This window comes from Schistocerca cancellata, chromosome 1, assembly GCF_023864275.1.
Source record: "Schistocerca cancellata isolate TAMUIC-IGC-003103 chromosome 1, iqSchCanc2.1, whole genome shotgun sequence".
NCBI classification, from domain to species: Eukaryota; Metazoa; Arthropoda; class Insecta; order Orthoptera; family Acrididae; genus Schistocerca; species Schistocerca cancellata.
This window is the reverse complement of record NC_064626.1, coordinates 118,520,122-118,545,155: the sequence shown is the minus strand read 5'-3', so window position 1 is coordinate 118,545,155 and position 25,034 is coordinate 118,520,122. Positions and strand designations below refer to the sequence as shown.

Below are 25,034 nucleotides of genomic sequence, written 5' to 3'. Positions count from 1 at the left end.
CAGAAAGTGATCAGCTTGTCCTTCTTATGGTTGATTTGTTTCAGTGATTTATCAGAATATTCACAAATTTTGCAGTATTCTCTCTTCACTACCTCAGCTGTTGATGGTGTTAAATGATATTTTGACACAAATTCTTTCAATGGAATTGTGACACAAGAATTTCTCAAAATGGAGCTCTGCATTACTTTAGGTGATAAACATGAGCCCCCTTCAACTATCTTTTCTTTCAAATGACTTCCAAGCAATTTTTCGATACAGACTTTGCAAAATAGCCATGCAAATCATTTCTGAATAAAGCTCAACAAAGCCATGCCCTCAAATTTCTCCATATGCACCTTTCTTCCACGGTTGCAAACTACAGTTAGCAGAGACTCTCCTTACATGGCTTGCACAGATGGATAGAACCACACCTGACACACACACACACACACACACACACACACACACACACACACACAAAATTCATGACCAACCACTCAATTTCATTACCTTTTAATTACTTTCATATCACCTATTCTCTTTCATTACTTTCATGACCTGTAGACAACCTGCTCAATACATGCTTCACTAACAAAAAGGTTTCAAATGCTAGAACAGTATAGCATAAAAATACATATGAGTTTGTGAATGAAGTTGAGGATACCCTCCAACTAGTTGATAACATTTTTGCTTTCCTAGACATGGCGAATTTATACACTAACATACCTGTTTGCAAGACATTGAAAATAATTAAGAACAACCTAACAAATCACAAAAAATGGCTACAGAAGAAATAGTAGAATTAATGGAACTTCTACAACTATTTCACTTGTAATGCAGGATATATCATGGACCAAATGGGCTAGCCATGGAAAATCCCCTAGCCACGATTATGGCCGAGTTTTCTCTAATTAATTGGAACACCAATTTTTCATGAACAACTATGCAAAATCCAGCAAAATCCTCTATTTTAAGTTTCTGTTAGAAGGCTGTACAGTCCAGAATGCAAAATCGTCCTGATGATGCACCAGGTTGAAGATACCCTTTTGATAAAACACCATGCCCAGCTGTTTAAAAAAAATTTGTAACTACCTGCTGCACATCCTAGTCCAACAGGAATCATCGACCATTCGAGGCCTTTTTTAAGGGACCGAGGGTGTGATAATCACATGGGGAGAGAGCAGGACTGTAAGAAGGGCGCTCGTGGGTCACTCAATTAACTTGTCGCAGTTTCCCCACACTTTTTGCCTTAACTGCACATCACATTTTCTCCAGTGTTCAACAATATTGTTCCCAAGAGATGGAGACACGAGGTTCCTTGAAATCAATAAGCGCTATTGATCAAAAAAGATGGTCAGCATCACCTTTCCAGCAGATAGCTGACTCGTTAACTGCTTGGAATGAGAGGACCATGGATGACACTAAGGCATCATCAATGCTTTGGACTCCAGTTCCCAGTGGTGGCACCAGCTTTTGTCACCTGAAACAATGTGCTCAAGGAATATTGGACCTGTTTGGATGCATTTGGTATTATGTTGCCATAGTTCATGTTTCTACATTTACCACACACATGTCAGAAAGACACAAATGCCACACTAATCCCTTGCCAGCATGGCAGTGCTTATATACCCACAGTGAGTCAACGGAAACTTTTTGATCGCTCCTCTCATAATCTCTATGTAGTTGATGCAATTTTGTTAATTAAAGTAGGCCAAAGTGATGTTAATGAGATATTGGTGAGAATGAGTGCTATTTGTCCAAAATTAAATTTACAGTTCAGCATAAAGATAAAGCAGCTAGCAATTATCTCAAGGTGGGCAAACACCATTTTAGCATGTACAGAAAGTCTACTTACATAGCCATTACTACTGAATCAAAGTCTTCGTACCCTGATAGAGTGCCAGTGGCACATTTTTGATCTATGATTAATAGGATAGTAAAACTGCCATTAAGTGAGCAAGAGAGAGAGGAACAGAGAAATCACTATTATGAAACAAGTTGCAATGTGCAGTGAGTATGTGGTTTCAACATCAACAAAGTTGCTACAGAAAATTATAAGGCAAGAACAACATATGAGTAATTGCAGTACACTAATAGGATAATAAGAAGACAAGAAAATGGCACACATTTCCATGAGTCAGGGTGTCGGAAGAAACTGGTAGAGACATTTGTAGTTCCAAATTGCACACAAGGTTTACGACTAATGACATTCATCACTTCAGGCTGAAGCAATGTATGAATAAAAAAAGCCTCAAAATTCATGGCAGCACATCAGTATGGACTGAAGTATGAAAACTGTCCAAAAGCTTGCATAGGTCAAATCAGCAGCATGCTTAAAATACATTTCAAAGACTATGCATCAATATATATATATATATATATATATATATATATATATATATATATATATATATATAGGCCACGAAATCTTGGTAAATGATTGTTGCAGTGTCTGTGTGTTTATGGGTCACATTTTTTCATATGACTTGTCAAGCCAATGGCAGCACGGCATCTCTTGCCGCAATTGTCACAAGTGTATCTGGCTGCTGAGGCAGGAGCAGTGGTAGCATTGTGAAGCTTTTTCTGCCTTAATCTGTCTAACAAGCCTGCATCATGCTTCGACATTCCAGATGATATATCATCACGCCACTCTGGTCTCATGCTAGCCCGTGACCCCCATCTGTTTGTGTCGATTCCAAAGCTCTCCATATCTCGTTTACAGGAGTCCTTGAACCTCAATACAGGACGTCCTACAGGTCTTTTGGCTACAGAGATCTCTACAAGCATCACCTCACGTGGTAATCTGTCAGGATCCATACGGTGGACGTGTCCCAGCCAGCGGAGTCATCTCTGCTTCAAGATAGCTGAAATACTGTTGCAGTTTGTTTTAGATATCACTGCTTCGTTGGTCACTCGGTCCTTCCACGTTACTCCGAGGATAGATCTCAGGCATCGCATGTGGAAAGCATTAAGGCGACGTTCTTGTTAGGCAAGGTTGTCCATGTTTCCGATGCATACAAAAGGATGCTGGGGATGCAATAATAAAGCAGTATTTAATGAATATCTTCTAGTATCAAAGTACTCTGTTGGAGTCATTGAAATGCATTTCAAAGTACTGCACAATGCCAAGGGACACCTCTTGACAATGTTGGAAGAAACTGAGATTTTTGCACAATTTACAAGAGTCTGGTAATACATTAAACCAGTAGATTGATTTTATTGAAGGCCTCTTCCACTCATCCACCTTGACAAATACCTGCATAAGCAGCAGCATTCTCACTCACCAAAAGGAGACAACAGTGACACATTGGCTCATGCTCCATCGTAGAAAAAGCTGGTGTGCAGACTAGCTTCCATTCACACTGTAAAGTCTCTATGCTATAAAATGCCAACCAGCGAAAGCATATGCAATTAACTATAACTGTCACATCCTGTTCCCCATAATTTTAATTGTTTCACATAGTTTAATGTTCATAATTTTATTGTTTTATATCTTTTATAGTTTCACACTTCCAATGTTTTAACTTTTTAATATCTTAAAGATAATTTTTATATAATTTTACCTTTTTATAGCTTTAATGTAAGAACCTCTCTATTTACACAAGTTACTATAATGTTTTAGAAAATGTAAATCCATTATATGCTCATGATGTCCCTTCCAGTTCCCCTCTGTCTTCTTTTCTCTCTCCCAATTCCTTTCACCCCACTTTTGGTCTCATTTTCCCCTCTTCCCCCTCTCCCCTTCCACCACTACTCACCTCGTTAAAACAATAGACCACTGTTACATACCACAATACTCTGGTGTTTGATTCTAATACAGATATGACAGGTAGCTGATACAATTACATAAATAAATTCAATAGTTATGTACTATACATTCCTAGTTTTTGTAAAATAATAGATAGTACATATATAGTTCTACTTTGTTTTTAGGTCTGAAGCTTCAGGGAAATAAAAATAGTCATACTGTAAAAACTGTGCAATTGGCACTGACATAGAAATGATATACAAAATTTTGTATATTTTTTATTGTTAAATTTAACTGTATTCAATGAATAATGATCATGTGTATATCTGTCCATTCTATTCTCTGAGGTTAACAGAAAAAGCAATACTTACAGCAACTGTGGTGTGGAGAGCAGGCGGAATCCACCTTGCTGATTTGGGAAGACATCCTCAATGAAGTAGTACATATGCCCAACAGCCATCCCTACTATGTCCAACCAAACGGAGTTTCCCAGCAGTACTGAGAAGCCAAGGAGTACCCATGGTAAGTAGGGAGCCTATTAAAACATACAAAAGGTAGTATACAGAAGTTATAATTCAAATGAATAGATACAGATTTTTTTTATCTCATATACATTTACACTGGGTAAATGTGCTGGACACTGAATTTCCTCTCCTCTAGAAATTGCATGCTCTGGAATCACCTCCAGGGACACATTGGCAATATCCGGTGTATCATCATCATATTCCTCAAACCATATTCTCTGATGAGAATTTTCATGACAATATACTTAGGATATTAGAAGTTCTGTAAAACATCCCTGTACTAACAAGAAGCAAGTGTAACAGTTCTCCCATTCTTTTCACAGAAGTACGGGACCTTTATCCGAAAGTCTGCCATAAAACACCAGTCCACACATGTGGACACTGAAGAGAATCCATGCGCAGGAGCTATGGATTTGAAACAAACCAACAACAAACGTGTGTGTGTGTGTGTGTGTGTGTGTGTGTGTGTGTGTGTGTGTGTGTGTGTGTGTGTGTGTGTGTGTGCTTGGTGCTTATGGGCACTCAATGGTGAGGCTTTCAGTGTCCTTACACACATTAAAAGAAACAAATGTAGATAAAATTACTGAAATGTTATCATATATGCTATGACAACGGGAAAGAATAAAATACGACAGTGGTTTGAAAAGTTCTCGGAATCACTACAAGAGAGGTCAGTGCTAGAGCAATGAGTTGTTCACGTGATATTCATTGGACTGTTGCCTGTAAACACATGCCACGACAATGCTCTTGGAAGAGAGCTGTGGTGGTGACTTGCTCTGTTGTTGTTCCCGCATAATCATTTGTGAAGATGGAAAACATCGAGATTTGAGCAGTGATTGTGTACTTCATAAAGAAAGATATGAAAGCAAAGGACATTCATACCGATTTCTAGAATACACTTGGGGACTCTGCTCCATCATATTCAACTGTTGCCAACTGGACAAATGAATTTAAATTTGGTCGGGAGAGCTTAGATGATGATCTGCGCAGTGGTCGGCCAAGATATGTCACTACTTCAGAAATCATTGCAAAAGTGCACAAATTGGTCATGGAGGATCACCGATTAAAAGTGTGTGAAATTGCTTACACCAGCCAGATGTCATCTGAAAGGGTATATCACATTTTAACTGAATAATTCGAAATGATAAAATTATCTGCAGGATGGGTGCTGCGACTCTTGACACTGGATCAAAAACACATGAGAATGGACATATCGGAACAATATTTGGCCCGTTTTAGGAGAAACGAATAAGATCTTTTGCACTCATTTGTGACTACAGATGAAACTAGGGTGCACTACTATACCCCATGGACAAAACAACAGTCAAAGCAGTGGAAACATGCTGAGTCCCCACTACCAAAGAAAGCAAAGACAATTCCTTTGGTGGGAAAGGTCATGGCACCAGTGTTTTGGGATGCAAAAGGGTTTCTGTTTGCAGATTATCTCCCCACTGGGCAAACAATTACTGGAGAACACTATGCCAACCTCCTGGAAAAATTGCAACAAAAGATACACACAAAAAGGCAAGGTTTAGCAAGGAAGAAAGTCATCTTCCATCAAGACAATGCGCGCCCGTACACTTGTGCCGTCGCAACGGAAAAATTACACGAACTAAGGAATGAATTGCTGTCACACCCGCCTTATTCACCTGATATGGCTCTGTCAGACTTCCATCTCTTCCCAAAACAGAAAATTTTTCTTGCTAGATGAAGATTCACTTCAAACGCAGAATTGATAGCCAGAGTTGACAACTATTTTGCAGGCCAAGAGGAAACTCATTTTCGAGGTGGGATCAAGGCACTGGAACATCGGTAGACCAAGTGCATTAATCTACAAGGAGACTTCATTGAAAAATAAAAAAGTTTCAGTGACGTAAGTACTTTTTTCTATTCCATTCTGAGAAATTTTCAAACCATCTTCATATGCTATACAGGAGTCTAAGACACAAGTAAAATTACAAAGGAGCTAAAAGGAGAGCACAGAAAAATGTCACTGGCTGATCCCTTACACAAAATACGGGTGAGCCAGTCAGCCTGTTAACACATTATAACCATCTACCAAAAATTTTGGAAAAAATATTGGACAATTCTCAGAAAACTTTACAGTTCTAACCACTTATTTGAACATTACCTAAAATAAAGGGCATCTGTTGCCAAATCACCGGCGGACCACTGGTCGGAAAATAAAACACAGTCCAATAGAATGTGGCATACAGTGATCTGTATATCACAAGCACCACACATTGGAGGGTCCTCTCACCAGAACAAGAAGCCATGCGTCATAGGGCTGTGGCCTATGTGAAGACGAGCAAAGAGGACCTCGTCCATTTACCTGGTTGGAAGGAAATATGCCTCAACCACATTGTGGGCTTTACTAGATGGAGCTTATCATCAGTCACTTTCAGCCACTCATTCTCCCACTGATGCAAGACTCTGGGCCTCAACAGTGAGGCTACAGCATGCAGGGGGATAACACACTGAAATAACTGAGAATGACACCACCGCCTCCGAATTTTACTGTTGGTACTACATATGCTGGTAGATGATGATCACCAGGCATTCACTATACCCACACCCTGTCATCAGATCGCCACATTGTGTATCATGATTCGTCACTCCACACAATGTTTTTGCACTGTTTACACTCCTTACACCAAGCGAGGCATCGTTGGGCATTTACTGATGTCTGCCTATTACACACTGCGACCCTCTTTAACTGTCAGCAGTCTCTGCCAATCAACAGACAAGGTCGACCTGTACACTTTTGTGCTGTACATGTCCCTTCACATTTCCACTTCATTATCACATTGGAAACAGTGGACCTAGGGATGTTTACAAGTGTGGAAATTTCACATGCAGACATATGACACAAGTGACACCCAACCATCTGACCACATTCGAAGTCCGCAAGTTCTGCAGAGTGCTCCATTCTGCCCTCTCACGATGTCTAATGACTGCTGAGGTCGCTGATATGGAGTACCTGGCAGTAGGGGGCAGCACAATGCACCTAATATGAAATCATATGTTTTTGGGGAGGTGTCCGGATACTTTAGATCACATAGTGTAGTTCCCCTATTTAGAACCACCTGTAAAGACAGCTACACAGCTATGATGCTCATACAAAATGTCAACAAGATACACATTAAACACAGAAGCAGGAGCGTCTCACCTGTACAGCACTAAATCTAAAATGACCATGGGCATCTGCAGCAACCAGGGTGGCTTTGTTTGTTGTTGTGGTTGTGGTTTTAGGGCGCAAAACTTCTATGGTCATTAGTGCCCAGCCCGTGACTTAAGACAGTAAAAAACCGAAATTTAAAACCAGCAGCAATGGAACAAAGTCAGAAAATTGGAGAAACTAAAAATAGAAGACTGCTTAAAAATCCACTACAGAAAGGGGGTGATTGTCCCCAAAAAAGCTTCAAATGACTGACGTCATTTCACTGTCACTAATAAACTGTAGAACGCGGTCGGCGGAGCGCGTGTCATCTGCTAAAATCGACGATAGATCAGGCGATAGCTGTAGACGGGAGCGTAACGGATTAAAATAGGGGCATTCAATTAAAAGGTGTCTTACCGTCCACAGCTGAGAGCAGTGGGGACAGAGTGGGGGAGGATCGCCGCTTAAAAGATGTCGATGGCTAAAACGACAATGCCCTATCCGGAGTCTAGCTAAAATTACCTCCTCCCGACGACGCGTTCGGGAGGAAGAGGTCCAAGCGCAAGGAAGGGCTTTCACTTCCCGCAATTTATTACAGGGAAGTGCCGACCAATGGGCATGCCATAAATGCGCAACATGGCGACATAAATCGTTCCGAAGATCGGTGAAGGGAAGCGACTGAATAGCTGGCCGAGGAAGAGAGACTGCGGCCTTGGCCGCTATATCGGCCGCCTCATTCCCACAGATACCAGCGTGTCCCGGGAGCCAGAGGAACGCCACCGAGACGCCCCTCAGGTGAAGCAAGCGCAGACAGTCCTGAATCCGGTGGACCAGAGGGTGCACAGGGTAAAGAGCTTGGAGACTGAGGAGAGAGCTGAGAGAATCTGAGCAGATAACGTACTGTATCCGCTGATGGCGGCGGATGTAGTGGACAGCCTGGAGAACAGCGTAAAGCTCCGCAGTATAAACCGAACACTGGTCGGGAAGCCGAAAGCGATTTGGGGTGTCGCCAACAATATAGGCACTCCCTACACCTAACGATGTTTTCGAGCCGTCGGTGTAAATAAATGTGGCGTCCGTCATTTCTGCACATAGAGCAGCAAATGCCCGACGATAAACAAGTGTAGGGGTACTATCCTTGGGAAATTGACAAAGGTCACGGAGCAGGCAGATCCGGGGACGGAGCCAAGGCGGTGCTGTACCCCAAGTTGTCAGGAAGGTTTTAGGAAAGCGGAAGGAAAGAGAATGGAGCAGTTGACGGAAGCGGACTCCCGGGGGTAGTAGGGAGGAGGGGCGGCCTGCATACCCTACATCAAAGGAGGCGTCGAAAAAAAGGTCGTGGGCTGGATTAGCAGGCATGGAAGACAGACGGCTAGCATAACGACTCAGGAGGACTGCTCGCCGATTGGACAGCGGAGGTTCAGCAGTCTCAGCATAAAGGCTTTCCACAGGGCTAGTGTAAAAAGCTCCAGACACTAAACGTAATCCACGGTGGTGGATAGAGTCGAGACGCCGAAGAATAGACGGCCGAGCAGAGGAGTAGACTATGCTTCCATAATCCAATTTCGAGCGCACTAAGGCGCGATAGAGGCGGAGAAGGACCACTCGGTCCGCTCCCCAGGAGGTACCATTCAGGACACGGAGGGTGTTAAGCGATCGCAGACAGCGAGCCGAAAGATAGGAAACGTGGGAGGACCAGCATAGTTTTCTGTCAAACATAAGACCCAAGAATTTAGCGACGTCTGAAAACGGAAGGTTGACAGGACCTAGATGTAAGGAGGGCGGAAGAAACTCCGTACGTCGCCAAAAATTGACACAAACGGTCTTACTGGGTGAAAAACGGAAGCCAGTTTCGATGCTCCACGAGTGGAGGCGATCGAGACATCCTTGAAGACGTCGTTCAAGAAGGCTGGTCCGTTGAGAGCTGTAGTAGATCGCAAAATCGTCCACAAAGAGGGAGCCCGAGACATCAGGAGGGAGACAATCCATAATTGGATTTATGGCGATGGCAAACAGTACAACACTCAGCACGGATCCCTGGGGTACCCCGTTTTCTTGGGAGAAAGTACGGGAGAGAGTAGTGTTCACCCGCACCCGAAAAGTGCGCTCTGCCATAAATTCGCGAAGAAAAAGGGGCAGCCGGCCTCGAAAGCCCCAAGAGAACAGTGTGCGGAGGATGCCTGTCCTCCAACAGGTATCGTATGCTCTCTCCAGATCAAAAAATATTGCTACCGTTTGGCGTTTCCGGAGAAAATTGTTCATGATATAAGTGGAGAGAGCGACAAGATGGTCAACTGCAGAACGATGCTTCCGAAATCCGCATTGGGCTGGTGTTAAAAGACTGCGGGATTCCAGCCACCAAGCTAAACGGTAATTCACCATACGCTCCAAAACCTTACAGACACTACTCGTGAGAGAAATGGGGCGATAGCTAGAGGGGAGATGTTTGTCCTTTCCAGGTTTCGGAACGGGAACGACAATAGCTTCCCGCCACCGTCTGGGAAAGGTGCTGCCGGTCCAAATTCGATTATAAAGGCGAAGGAGGTAACGCAGACTATAGGTGGATAAATGCAGCAACATTTCGACATGGATACCATCCGGTCCTGGGGCGGAGGAGCGAGAAGATGAGAGGGCATGTTGGAGTTCCCGCATGGAGAAAACAGTATTGTAGCTTTCGTGATTTTGGGAGGAGAAAGCAAGAGGTCGCACTTCCGCTGCACGTTTCTTCGGGAGAAACGCTGGCGGGTAATTTGAAGAGCTCGAAATCTCAGCAAAGTGCTGACCCAACGAGTTAGAAATTGCGACGGGGTCCACTAAGGTATCATGCGCGACAGTGAGCCCAGAAACCGGGGAGAAACTAGGCGCGCCTGAGAACCGTTGAAGCCGACTCCAAACTTCCGAGGAGGGAGTGAAGGTGTTAAATGAGCTAATAAAATTTCCAGCTTGCCTTCTTGCTATCGCGGATGACGCGACGGCATCGCGCACGGAGCTGCTTATAGCGGATACAGTTGGCCAAAGTAGGATGGTGACGGAAAATGCGAAGAGCACGTCGCCGCTCACGTATTGCGTCACGGCATGCCTCGTTCCACCAAGGAACTGGGGGGCGCCGGGGCAATTCGGAGGTGCGTGGTATTGAACGTTCCGCAGCTGTAAGGATAACGTCGGTAATGTGTGTGACCTCATCGTCGACGCTGGGAAAGCGACGGTCATCGAATGTCGCGAGAGACGAAAAAAGTGTCCAATCGGCTTGGGCAAACTTCCAGCGTCGCGGGCGCATATTTGGCAGTTGAGGCTGCAGTCTGAGGACACATGGAAAGTGGTCACTCGAGTGTGTATCATCAAGGGCGAACCATTCGAAGCGCCGAGCTAGCGGAACAGTACCGACCGCAAGGTCCAAATGAGATAAGGTTGTCGTGGAGGCAGACAAAAATGTGGGGACCCCAGTGTTGAGGCAAACTAGATCCGCTTGGTGGAAGACGTCCAGCAATACGGAGCCACGTGAACAAGGGTGTGGAGATCCCCAAAGCGGGTGGTGGGCATTGAAGTCCCCAACCAGCAAATAGGGGGGTGGAAGCTGACCAAGAAGATGAAGGAGATCAGCTCGTGCCATTGGTGTGGACGATGGAATGTATATAGTACAAAGAGAGAACGTGTATCCGGAAAGTGAAAGACGGACGGCGACAGCTTGGAAGGAAGTGTTTAAGGGGATTGGGTGATAATGGAGAGTATCACGGAGAAGAATCATGAGTCCTCCATGGGCTGGAGAGCCTTCAACAGAGGGGAGATCATATCGGACAGACTGAAAATGAGGGAGAACAAAGCGGTCATGGGGACGCAGCTTTGTTTCCTGAAGACAGAAGATGACCGGCGAGTAGGAGCGTAAGAGGACCGACAATTCATCCCGATTGGCTCGAATGCCGCGGATATTCCAGTGGATAATGGACATGGGGTGAAAAGAGAATGGAGGAATGTGACCAAAGTTGCTGTCAACTCAAAGACTGCTCGGAGCTAGCAACCGACAGCATGGAATGGCATTCAGCCGAAGGCAGAAGATCCTGATCCATAGGGTGGTCAGGAGCAGTCCCTGCCACCAGCGATCGGCCGGTTGACCGGCCACCAGCAGTGCGCCTCGGCGACACAGAAGATGGCCGAGGGCGATTTCCGCCAGGTGGTGCTGTAGAGGGGGCACGCCGTGGCGGAGAAGGAGAGGAACTGGGTTTCTTTGTAGCCTTCTTGGAAGAATGTTGTTTAGATGAAGGAGGAACCGATGGTTGTGAAGCTGCGGTCCGTAAAAACTCTTCACGAGTATGCTCTTTTTTCGAAGACTTGGCGTCCGACTTTTGGGCTCGAGATGTAGCAGAACCCGACGAAGGGTGAGCCATAGAGTGGGCAGGCGAAAGTGGTGAGGTTGAACGAGCGATCTTTGCGCTGGCCGATCTGACGACCGTGGTACTAAAGGTGAGGTCGCAAGTCTGCGTGGCCGCCTCCTTTGTTGGCCGAGGAGAAGCAAGGACAGTGCTGTATTTTCCTGTCTGAGGCACGGTGGGCTTGCGACTGGCGAATAATTTTCGAGCAGCAAAGGTCGACACCTTTTCCTTCACCCTTATTTCCTGGATGAGCTTCTCATCCTTAAAAACGGGGCAATCTCGAGAGGAAGCAGCGTGGTCACCCATACAGTTGATGCAGCGAGGGGATGGAGGTGGACAAGCACCCTCATGGGCATCCGTGCCACACGTAACACATTTGGCTGGATTGGAACAGGACTGGCTGGTGTGATTGAACCGCTGACATCGATAGCAACGCGTAGGGTTTGGGACGTAAGGGCGAACGGAAATTATCTCATAGCCTGCTTTGATTTTCGATGGGAGTTGAACTGTGTCAAATGTCAAGAAGACAGTGCGGGTTGGAATGATGTTCGTGTCAACCCGTTTCATTACTCTATGAACTGCCGTTACGCCCTGGTCAGACAGATAGTGCTGAATTTCTTCGTCAGACAATCCATCGAGGGAGCGCGTATAAACGACTCCACGCGAGGAATTCAAGGTACGGTGCGGTTCCACCCGGACAGGGAAGGTGTGGAGCAGAGAAGTACACAGCAATTTTTGTGACTGGAGGGCACTGTGTGTTTCTAACAACAGGGTGCCATTCCGTAATCTGGAACAAGACTTTACAGGACCTGCTATTGCGTCGACTCCTTTCTGAATAATGAAAGGGTTGACCGTGGAGAAGTCGTGACCTTCATCAGACCGAGAAACAACAAGGAACTGTGGCAACGATGGAAGAATCGTCTGTGGCTGAGACTCAGTATGCTTACGTTTGTGACTAGACTTAGTGGAAGGTGAGGAAACCATTGCGGAAGAATCCCCCATGATTACCGGCGTCTCCGATGGCGCGCTCCTCCCTTGTGGGGGCCCTCTCTGAGGGCACTCCCGCCTTAGGTGATTGTTCACACCTCAGGTCACACCTCCCGACATACGGACGGAGGGACCAATCGGCATTTTCGGAAGGTATCAGCTCGGGTAATCACCCCTCCCTGGGCCTGGCCGTTACCAGGGGGTACGTACGTGTCCTACCTGTCTACCCGGGGCGGGGAATTACGCGTTACCCCGTCACCGGCTACGCACGAAGGGCGTGGGTCGGCCTTCAGACACGCACAGGGAGGAAGAAAGAGAAAGGGAAAGGAAGGAAGAGAGGTCTCAAACGCCGCAGCGGAGAAAAGAGAAAGAGAAGAGGTAAGGAAAAGAGAAGGACAAAGGAAGGAAAAAGACAGAGAAGGACAAAGGAAGGAAAAAGACAGAGAAGGACAAAGGAAGGAAAAAGACAGAGAAGGACAAAGGAAGGAAGAAGACATAAAAGCAAGGAAGGCAAGAAATGCAGTACATTTACGAGCGTCCATCTCCGGACGGAGGCACAAACCATACTCCCAGATGGGGAGAAAGAGAAGGAAAGAGCCAGTGGTGAGGGGAGGAGGGGCGAAGATAGGGATGGGGAAGGATGCGGAATGGGAAGGTATGCAGCCCGGAAAGGAAGGAGGGCCACATTAGCTCGGGGTCCCGTGCTCGCTACGCACGTATCCACAAAAGAGTTGTGGACCCCCTGGGGGGAACCAGGGTGGCTGTCAGTTAAAACCCTGTATTTCAGGTTGGATCTGCTCCACTCCAACTGACTCCAGTAAATGTCACACATGGATCCCAAATGACACTGTTGCTCATGGACAGTGGGAGAAAGGCATTCCACAGAGTGACGAGCAACAGAAAGGAATGCGGGTGAATTCAATGCTGTGAGGAACTCACTATGAGGAGTTTCTGTCGAACTGTAAGTCATGGCTCACAGCCTCAGGACAGACGCTGGGTTTGGGGCACTGTCCTATAAGCACCCATGGCCAGCCTAATTCTCCCATAGTGGACAGTGCCAACAATCATCAAATAAGAAGACCTCGCCTATCCACTATCATTGCGTCCATAATCTAGTTGCGAATGCACGAAAGCCCTATAAAACTGAAGCAGATGTGACCTGTCCACTCCCCAAGACATGTGGCTGAGGTGATTTATTATGTTCAGTGCCTTGAGGGTTCTGGTGTTCAGGTCTATCAGGTGTGGCAACCACGACAATTTGGAGTAAAAACTGAGCACCAGAAGCCTCACTCAGTCTCTAAAATGTAGCGTAGTGTCCCTCATATGCAAGGCAGGTACATTAAAAATACAACGAGAAGGATTAAAATGAACACACACACTCTTCTCTGCAGAGAACTAAAAATGCATCATTGTTCCTTACTCCACTAACCTCCGCAATTTAAGTTGTAACTGACAGCACACTGTTGCAACACTGGAGGAGGAACAGAAAACAGCAAAATGTCCACAAATAAGGAGCACTGTATGGGACTCCTTACCATAGACATGATACTGTTAATGGCTATGGCGAAGAAAGTTACACTTATAACACTGCCCTGAGGGATGCCATTCTCCTGCTCAAAACAGTCTGACAGTATGTCACCAATTCGGGTCCTCAAAAACTGCTGAGACAGGAAAAACCGTAAGAACATGCAGCGCTGGCTTTGGAAGCCCTGTTGATGCAGTTATGCAAGAATACTCTGCCTCCAAATAGTATTGTATGCCTTACTGATATTGAAGAATATGACATTTACATATGCAAGCCTGTTGAACAGCCACCTCTAGCAGGTCAGGTTTCTGACAGTGGACCAAAATCCCCAGAGGCCACACTGAGAGTGGCAACGGAGTTGCCTGGTCTCAAACAACCAGACCAGGAGATGGTTAAACATTCACACCAGCATTTTTCCTACACAGCTTGATAAGGCAAAACACCTGCACCTAATGGGACACATGCAGTCCTTTCCTAGTTTGAGGACAGGTATCAGAATTGACTTCCTCCACGAATTGGGAAAGATGCCTGTGTGCCATATAAGACTGAGGCAGTTTCAAACCACGTAAGTCTGTGTCGCCTGACCATCAAGAGCTGTTGCAGTTATATGGCTCCTTCCGTGTACAGCGATTTTATGTCTACGATGAGTGGGGCCTGAAGAATGCATCAATGTAATGGCGAAACTGGTAGCACATAGAATTCATAAAATAAAATAAATTTCTACAATACATACGGCTGTTGGTAAATTGTTGCAACAAGAAGTTCATGCCAGCCGTTGTCCCATGATCCATAATGGATCAATGAGATTTCCCTTGATGCTGCTGGAAAATGTCGAAACATGTAGTACTGGTTTGGTTGTGACTGGGTGTAGTGTTATGAGTCTCAGACAGTGCCAATTCCAGCTCCCACATGGAGAAAGGGGAGTTGTAGGCCTCAGAACCATCAGATCTGAAGTCCAACTTGCCCCTCTCTACAGTCGCACGGTAGCGACAAAACACCGGATCTTGGCTTGCATTGGCTGTAAGTTTTGCAAAATGATCAGCCAGCATCTAAGCTACGTTTCTAGCTGTTTGGGGAAATCCATGTTTCAGGGCTGCAGCTTTTGGTACATGCCCGTGTTTACCAGAAATCCTCCGGATGGCTTCCATTACTTTTGTAGAACAGGTGGAATGATTGATTGGGTCCAGGAAAGCTGGCAAGGACCTTTTCTTGCTATCCTTAATTACCCATTGAGCCTTGGTTCTTGCGTCTTGGAAGGCGATGAGGTTGTCTGCTGTCAGGTGGCATTTAAACCATCGAAGATCCGCATGCCTGGCCTGGATTGCTGAATGACACTCATCTGTCCATCTTGGTACAGGTCACCTCCAAAGATGACCTGAGGACTTTGGCATTGATAGCTTAGAGCAGTACCCGTGGTCTAGGGGTAGCGTCTTTGATTCATAATCAAAACGTCTTCGGTCCCGGGTTCGATCCCCGCCACTGCCTAAATTTTGATAAATAATCAGCATTGGCGGCTGAAGACTTCCGGCATAAGAAGTCAGCCTCATTCTGCCAACGGCCTTGTCAAAGAGGGCGGAGGAGCGGATAGAGGTTCAGGGCACTCTCTTGTCCTAGGGGTGGGAAATTGCCCCTAAAGGCTGAAGAATCAGCAATGATCAACAACATGAGGATGCAGAAGGCAATGGAAACCACTGAATTAAAGACACGTAACGTGTATCCACAGGACATGTGGCCTGTAATTGAAGAAGTGTCATGATGGGGGATCTCTCCATTGGCAAAAGATTCCGGAATAGTCCCCCATTCGGATCTCCGGGAGGGGACTGCCAAGGGGGAGGTTTCCATGAGAAAAAGATTGAATAAACAACGAAAGGATAACGTTCTACGAGTCGGGGCGTGGAATGTCAGAAGCTTGAACGTGGCAGGGAAACTAGAAAATCTGAAAAGGGAAATGCAAAGGCTCAATCTAGATATAGTAGGGGTCATTGAAGTGAAGTGAAGTGGAAGGAAGACAAGGATTTCTGGTCAGATGAGTATCGGGTAATATCAACAGCAGCAGAAAACGGTATAACAGGTGTAGGATTCATTATGAATAGGAAGGTAGGGCAGAGGGTGTGTTCCTGTGAACAGTTCAGTGACCGGGTTGTTCTAATCAGAATCGACAGCAGACCAACACCGACAACCGTAGTTCAGGTATACATGCTGACGTCGCAAGCTGAAGATGAACAGATAGAGAAAGTGTATGAGGATATTGAAAGGGTAATGCAGTATGTAAAGGGGGACGAAAATCTAATAGTCATGGGTGACTGGAATGCAGTTGTAGGGGAAGGAGTAGAAGAAAAGGTTACAGGAGAATATGGGCTTGGGACAAGGAATGAAAGAGGAGAAAGACTAATTGAGTTCTGTAACAAGTTTCAGCTAGTAATAGTGAATACCCTGTTCAAGAATCACAAGAGGAGGAGGTATGCTTGAAAAACGCCAGGAGATACGGGAAGATTTCAATTAGATTAAATCATGGTCAGACAGAGATTCCGAAATCAGATACTGGATTGTAAGGCGTACCCAGGAGCAGATATAGACTCTGATCACAATATAGTAGTGATGAAGAGTAGGCTGAAGTTCAAGACATTAGTCAGGAAGAATCAATACGCAAAGAAGTGGGATACGGAAGTACTAAGGAATGACGAGATACATTTGAAGTTCTCTAACGCTATAGATACAGCAATAAGGAATAGCGCAGTAGGCAGTACAGATGAAGAGGAATGGACATCTCTAAAAAGGGCCATCACAGAAGTTGGGAAGGAAAACATAGGTACAAAGAAGGTAGCTGCGAAGAAACCATGGGTAACAGAAGAAATACTTCAGTTGATTGATGAAAGGAGGAAGTACAAACATGTTTCGGGAAAATCAGGAATACAGAAATACAAGTCGCTGAGGAATGAAATAAATAGGAAGTGCAGGGAAGCTAAGACGAAATGGCTGCAGGAAAAATGTGAAGACATCGAAAAAGATATGATTGTCGGAAGGACATACTCAGCATACAGGAAAAGTCAAAACAACCTTTGGTGACATTAAAAGCAACGGTGGTAACATTAAGAGTGCAACGGGAATTCCACTGTTAAATGCAGAGGAGAGAGCAGATAGGTGGAAAGAATACATTGAAAGCCTCTATGAGGGTGAAGATTTGTCTGATGTGATAGAAGAAGAAACAGGAGTCGATTTAGAAGAGATAGGGGATCCAGTATTAGAATCGGAATTTAAAAGAGCTTTGGAGGACTTACGGTCGAATAAGGCAGAAGGGATAGAAAACATTCCATCAGAATTTCTAAAATCATTGGGGGAAGTGGCAACAAAACGGCTATACACGTTGTTGTGTAGAATATATGAGTCTGGCGATATACCATCTGACTTTCGGAAGAGCATCATCCACACAATTCCGAAGACGGCAAGAGCTGACAAGTGCGAGAATTATCGCACAATCAGCTTAACAGCTCATGCATCGAAGCTGCTTACAAGAATAATATACAGAAGAATGGAAAAGAAAATTGAGAATGCACTAGGTGACGATCAGTTTGGCTTTAGGAAAAGTAAAGGGACGAGAGAGGCAATTCTGACATTACGGCTGATAATAGAAGCAAGGCTAAAGAAAAATCAAGACACTTTAATAGGATTTGTCGACCTGGAAAAAGCGTTTGACAATATAAAATGGTGCAAGCTGTTCGAGATTCTGAAAAAAGTAGGGGTAAGCTATAGGGAGAGAGACGGGTCATATACAATATGTACAACAACCAAGAGGGAATAATAAGAGTGGACGATAAAGAACGAAGTGCTCGTTAAGAAGGGTGTAAGACAAGGCTGTAGCCTTTAGCCCCTACTCTTCAATCTGTACATCGAGGAAGCAATGATGGAAATAAAAGAAAGGTTCAGGAGTGGAATTAAAATACAAGGTGAAAGGATATCAATGATACGATTCGCTGATGACATTGCAATCCTGAGTGAAAGTGAAGAAGAATTAAATGATCTGCTGAATGGAATGAACAGTCTAATGAGTACACAGTATGGTTTGAGAGTAAATCGGAGAAAGACGAAGGTAATGAGAAGTAGTAGAAATGAGAACAGCGAGAAACTTAACATCAGGATTGATGGTCACGAAGTCAATGAAGTTAAGGAATTCTGCTACCTAGGCAGTAAAATAACCAATGACGGACGGAGCAAGGAGGACATCAAAAGCAGACTCGCTATGGCAAAAAAGGCATTTCTGGCCAAGAGAAGTCTACTAATATCAAATACCGGCCTTAATTTGAGGAAGAAATTTCTGAGGATGTACGTCTGGAGTACAACATTGTATGGTAGTGGAACATGGACTATGGGCAAACCGGAACAGAAGAGAATCGAAGCATTTGAGATGTGGTGCTATAGACGAATGTTGAAAATTAGGTGGACTGATAAGGTAAGGAATGAGGAGGTTCTACGCAGAATCGGAGGGGAAAGGAACATGTGGAAAACACTGATAAGGAGAAGGGACAGGATGATAGGACATCTGCTAAGACATGAGGGAATGACTTCCATGGTACTAGAGGGAGCTGTAGAGGGCAAAAACTGTAGAGGAAGACAGAGATTGGAATACGTCAAGCAAATAATTGAGAACGTAGGTTGCAAGTGCTACTGTGAGATGAAGAGGTTGGCACAGAAAAGGAATTCATGGCGGGCCACATCAAACCCGTCAGTAGACTGATGACAAAAAAAAAAAAGCTTAGTGGCATGATGGATCACTCATGTGGTGTGTGGTCCTCCCATTCCTGGACACTGTCACGGTGTTCAAACACAGTGAGCTGGCTGAACAGTGTCTATTTAGCCTTGCCGACAATCCATTTTGGTGGCTTTCCTACAGGGAATGCTCCATCCAGTAAGTGAATGTGGAGTGGGAAGTGATTACTAGAATAAAGGTCGTCAGTGACCTCCCACTGGACTGAGTCTGAAAGGGCTGCAGAGCAGAAAGAGAGGTCAATGGCTGAGAATGACACAGGAGCAGCACAGAAATGAGTTGCAGTAGCTGTGTTGAGGACACAGAGCTTGTGAGAAGTCATGAGATTCTTCAAAACCCAAGCCCAAGGAAAAGTACAGGTCACGCCCCACAAGACATGGTGGGCACTGAAGTCTCCCAATATGAGAAATGGTCATGGGAGTTGTTCTATAAGATCTGTGAGAGTCTCAAAGTCTATTGCATCTTGCGGAGGTAAATACTGCACTTGTTTAAAGGTTAGTAGCCAGGGGGAGAGCAGAGGAGTGGTGCACATTAGTGACAAAGAGAGTGACCCCTCCCTTGGCTCTTTCCCCATCAGGTCATCCTTGCAGTGTAGCGTACAGCCCTTTAGCACAGGGGTGTCCATATCTTTAAAATGTGTTTTTGTGCTACGAGTTTTCCTGAACCCATTCATGTTCCACTGTAGTATGGGAGCCATTTACCCCTATATTTGCACTCGGGAGGTGAAGTACTTGTAGAACGAAGGGGAGTGGAGCGGCTGCCTGGACCCGAGACATCCAAGTTCGTAAGTCCATGATGTCCTCCTCGTCAATCAGATGTGCCAGAATGATGTCTGACGGCTCCCCAGGACAGCTTTTGACCTAAATGGCATGATGCTTTCCCTGTGCCCTGTCCCTTCAAGGGGGTGTTGAGAGCATTCTGCTTTCTCTGTACCTTCTGGATGCTCACTGTGATCTTTCCTGTTTCTGCTGCCTATATAGCTTTGTCCTTCCTTGCTTGCTTTTCCCTGGCATGTACATGTGCAAGTACAGGTGCTTGAGGTGGAAACAGCCACACGGGACAATGTCTGCTTCAAAGTGTCCATCTTGGGAACAGATTTCCACACCACAAAAGAATATGAAGTGCAAAGACACAGTGATGCATCACCTTATATTCTTTTTTGGTTTCGGCATAGGGGATCCAGTTGATCACTTTAATTTCCTGTATTTTGCATTCCTGAGCAAAACCAGGTCATTCACGGCTCCACACTGGATGGCTCCCAGAGCAGTTGATGCAGATCTCTGGAGACAAGCAGTCAGTCCCAGCATCATGGGCTCCTTTTCTGCACTTTCCACAGGTCACTTCACCTCCACGACTCATGGCTGTATGGTCAAAACACTGGCATTTATAACAGGGCATAGAGTTTGATATGTAAGGCCTAACTGTAAGTTGAAGGGACCCTGCCACAATATTTTCAGGCAGCACTGGAGAATTGAATGAGACAGTGAAAGTGGCAGTCTTTTCAGTTTCTCCATTATTCCTTCATGATCATTGGTCTACATGGACTATCCCTTGGGATGCCCATTCTTGTTTCAGCTCTGCTATGCCCGTATCAATGATATCATGGCACATTACCACACCCTTGGTTGAGTTGAGCATCTCAACAACAATGTAATATTCACCAAATTTGTGTGATTTCCTGAGAAGTGCCACCTGCTTTGACATGTTAGTTTCAACCAACAAGGAACGATTAAACAGTCATTTAATAGATTTTAAAGTGCCAGCAAGTCCTTCCAAACGCTTATGGACAGTCAGGCAGCAGTAGTCGACCGAGACAGACGCAGCAACATGGAAGTAACCACTTTTGTGTCATTTATGAGTTCCTAACCAAGAGCAAATTTTATTCTATCATGTGTGTGCTTTAATAGTTTAGTTTCTTGAGTTTCTGCACGTAAATTTAATATCTAATAGCCACAGTTGTCGTGTTTTCGTTTGTGTTGGAAAGTATACTGATTTTCTGACATACTACAAGTTCCTAATCACGGGCAAATTATTTAGTTTCACCTGAGTGCTTCGGTAGTTAGGTTTTCGAATATCTACGTATTACTAGACACAGTTCATGTGTGTCCGTCAGGGTCTAGAATAGAGCTGCGCAGCACATGCCAATAGTCTGTTTATCTGCATAGTTTAGTTTTCCATGGTCTATAGTATGGACAGGGAGCGTGATTGTTGTGTGCCGATGCAAGCCGAGTTGGTGACAGTTCGCTCTAAGCTTCAGGCTGTGATGGCTTCGGTTACACAGCTTGAGGCTGCAGTGGATGGGCACCACTGTTGTGGGTCGGCTGTGGGGATCCAACGGAAGTCCAGCACGTCAGAGTCTTCTGGTTGGTCCTCACATGTGGCCAACCCAGTTACTGCTCGCACTGAGGCTGACACTTCACCTGTGGTCGAGTGGGAGGTCACCCCGGGGCGAAGCAGGCGGCGAAAAACTTCCCAGGCGGCCGAACGTAAGGCCTCCCTGGTTTGTCTGACAAACAGGTTCCAGGTGCTATTTGTGGCTGACACTGTTGCTGAGCCAGACGCTGTTGCCTGTCCTGTTTCAGAGCAAACCACTCAGCCTGCAAGATGCGGGCAATCGCAGAGGGTGGGATTATTAGTAGTTGGGAGCTCCAACGTTAGGCGCATTATGGGGCCCTTAGGGACTTGGCTGACAAGAACGGTAAGAAAACCAATGTGCACTCCATGTGCATACTGGGTGGAGTCATTCCAGATGTCCAGATATGGAAAGGGTCCTCCCGGATGCCATGAAGAGCACAGGGTGCAATCAACTGCATGTGGTTGCTCACGTCGGTACCAATGATGTGTGTCAGTTTGGATCACAAGAGATTCTCTCTGGTTTTGAGCGGCTAACAGAAGTGGTGAAGGCTGCCAGTCTTGCTTGCAAAATGAAAGCAGAGCTGACCATTTGCAGCATAGTCAACAGGACCGATTGTGGACCTCTGGTACAGAGCCAAGTGGAGGGTCTGAATCAGAGGCTCAGACGGTTCTGCGACCGTGTAGGATACAGATTCCTCGACTTATGCCAAAGGGTGGTTAGGTTTCGAGTTCTGCTGAATAGGGCAGGTGTCCACTATACGCAGGAGGTGGCTACATGGGTAGCAGGGGCTGTGTGGCATGGACTGGGCGGTTTTTTAGGTTAGAGGGTCTAGGGAAAACAAGAGAAGGGCTTCAGTCACAACGGGTGCAGGATGAACACAGGAAGAATGTAGATACGGGAACGACTGGTGTAACAGTTGTAAATTGTCGTAGCTGTGTTGGGAAAGTATCAGAGCTCCAAGTGATAATAGAAAGCCCTGATGCTCAAATAGTTATAGGCACTGAAAGTTGGCTAAAGCCAGATATAAGCTCAGCCAAAATTTTTGCGAAGAACCTAATGGTGTTCGAAAAGGATAGGCTAAACACGGCTGGCGGTGGCATGTTTGTTGCTGTTAGAACTAGTTTATCTTGTCGCGAAATTGAAGTAGATACTTCCTGTAAGTTAGTATGGGCAGAGATCATTGTTGGCAACCGGAACAAAATAATAATCGGATCCTTTTACTGACCTCCCAATTCAGATGATACAGTTGCTGAAAGGTTCAAAGAAAACTTGAGTTTGATTTAAAACACGTACCCGACTCGTACGATAACAGTTGGTGGCGACTTTAATTTACCCTCAATATGTTGGCGAAAATACATGTTTAATTCCGGAAGTACACATAAAATATCATCCGAAATTCTGCTAAACGCATTCTCTGAAAATTATTTCGAGCAGTTAGTTCATGAGCCTACACAAATAGTAAACTGCTGTGAAAACACACTTGACCTCTTAGCAACAAATAATCCTGAGTTAATAACGAGCATCAAAATCGATTTAGGGATTAGTGAACAAGGAGTTGTTGTAGAGAGAGTGAATATTGTAATCCCCAAATCCTTGAAAAATAAGTGAAAAATATACCTATTCAAAAAAGCAGATAAAAATTCACTTGACGCCTTCCTAAGAGACAATCTACACTCATTCCAAATTAATAATACACGTGTAGACCAGATGTGGCTTAAATTCAATGAAATAGTATGGGCAGCAATTGAGAGATTTATACCAAATAAATTAACAAACGATGGAGCTGATCCTCCTTGGTACACAAAACAGGTTAGAACACTGTTGCAGAAACAACGAAACAAACATGCCCAATTTAAACAGACGCAAAATCCCCAAGATTGGCGATCTTTTACAGAAGCTCGAAATTTAGCGCTGAATTCAATGCGAGATGCATATAACAGTTTCCACAATGAAACTTTGTCTCAAAACCTGGTACAAAATCCAAAGAGATTCTGGTCGTATGTGAAGTATGTTAGGGGCAAGAAACAATCAATGCCTTCTCTGGCGATAGCAATGGAGGTACTATCGCAGACAGTGCTGTCAAAGAGAGTTACAGAACACAGCCTTCCAAAATGCCTTCACAAAGGAAGACGAAATAAATATTCCCAAATTCGAATCGAATACAGCTGCCAACACGAGTAATGTAGAAGTAAATATCGTCGGAGAAGTGAAGCAACTTAATCACTTAATAAAAGCAAGTCATCTGGTCCATGCGGTATACCAATTAGGTTCCTTTCGGAGTATGTTGATGCATTAGCTCCATACTTAACAATCACATACAAATGTTCGCTAGATGAAAGATCCGTACCCATACCCAAAGACTGGAAAGTTGCACAGATCACACCAACATTCAAGAATGGTAGTCTAGTACCTTCTGCCGCAGAAGTCGAACACGTGGCAGAACAAATGGATGTAGTCAGCCCATAGGGGGCTCCACCTCCGCGGCGGCTATTCCGCACAGCGGCTCTCGTGCAGCGAGGGCGCCACCGCTAAGCCACGTGCAGACACCGGCCAATAGCCGCTCCCTCCGGTTTCATATATAGGGACCCGCTCTGCCCTAGTCCAGCCAGTCTGGTACTCGCTCTGGATTTCGTTTCTATCTCGGCGGTACTGCGTTCTGGTCGTTGCTCGTTGTTGACCATTGCCTGGCTCTGGTTCCGAGTGGATTTACGTTTGGTGTTTGGTGTTGTGGTTTCCACAAGGCTCCGTGGTTTATCTCTTCCTTGTTGCGTCGGTCGTGGTCGGTTGTTGTCAGTTGTCGTTGGTCTGTTGTCCGACTCGTCCTGTGTTTACCTGGTTGTGCGTGCTCCACCACCGGCAGCTTCCACACCTGGCGGCTCCGATCCGCAGCCCAAGGCATTCCCGCTGTTGGTTGTGGTTACTACAGGTAGTAGGAGTAATCCACTAAATTACAGGACCATATCGTTAACATCGATATGCAGCAGCATTTAAAACATGTATTGTGTTCGAACATTATGAATTACTTTGAAGAAAACTGTTTATTGACACACAGTCAACATGGTTTTAGAAAACATCATTCCTGTGAGACACAACTAGCTCTTTATTCACATGAAGTGTTGAGTGCTATTGACAAGGGATTTCAAATCGATTCCATATTTCTGGATTTCTGGAAGGCTTTTGACACTGTACCACACAAGCGGCTCATAGTGGAATTGTGTGATTATGGTACATCTTCTCAGTTATGTGACTGGATTTGTGATCTCCTGTCAGAGAGGTCACAGTTCGTAGTAACTAACGGAAAGCCATTGAGTAAAACAGAAGTGATTTCTGGTGTTCCCCAAGGTAGTGTTATAGGCCCTTTGCTGTTCCTTATCTATATAAACAATTTTGGAGGCAATCTGAGCAGCTGTCTTTGGTTGTTTGCAGATGACGCTGTTGTTTATCCACTAAAGTCATCAACTAATAAAGTCATCAGAAGATCAAAACAAACTGCAAAATGATTTAGAAAAGATATCTGAATGGTGAGAAAAGTGGCAGTTGACCCTAAATAATGAAGAGTGTGAGTTCATCCACACGAGTGCTAAAAGGAACTCGTCAAACTTCGGTTACACGATAAATCAATCTAA

General features: G+C 45.0%; 1 protein-coding gene across 1 annotated transcript in view; it reads right to left on the bottom strand.

Moving 5' to 3' along the window:
* The window catches only part of LOC126166669 (derlin-2-like), an 86,062-nt gene that overhangs the window by 27,941 nt on the left and 33,087 nt on the right, over positions 1 to 25,034 (bottom strand). The window contains exon 5 of the mRNA XM_049920420.1: positions 4,099 to 4,262. Within this exon, the coding sequence (XP_049776377.1) occupies positions 4,099 to 4,262 (164 nt within the window). The remainder of the gene's footprint in view (positions 1 to 4,098; positions 4,263 to 25,034) is intronic.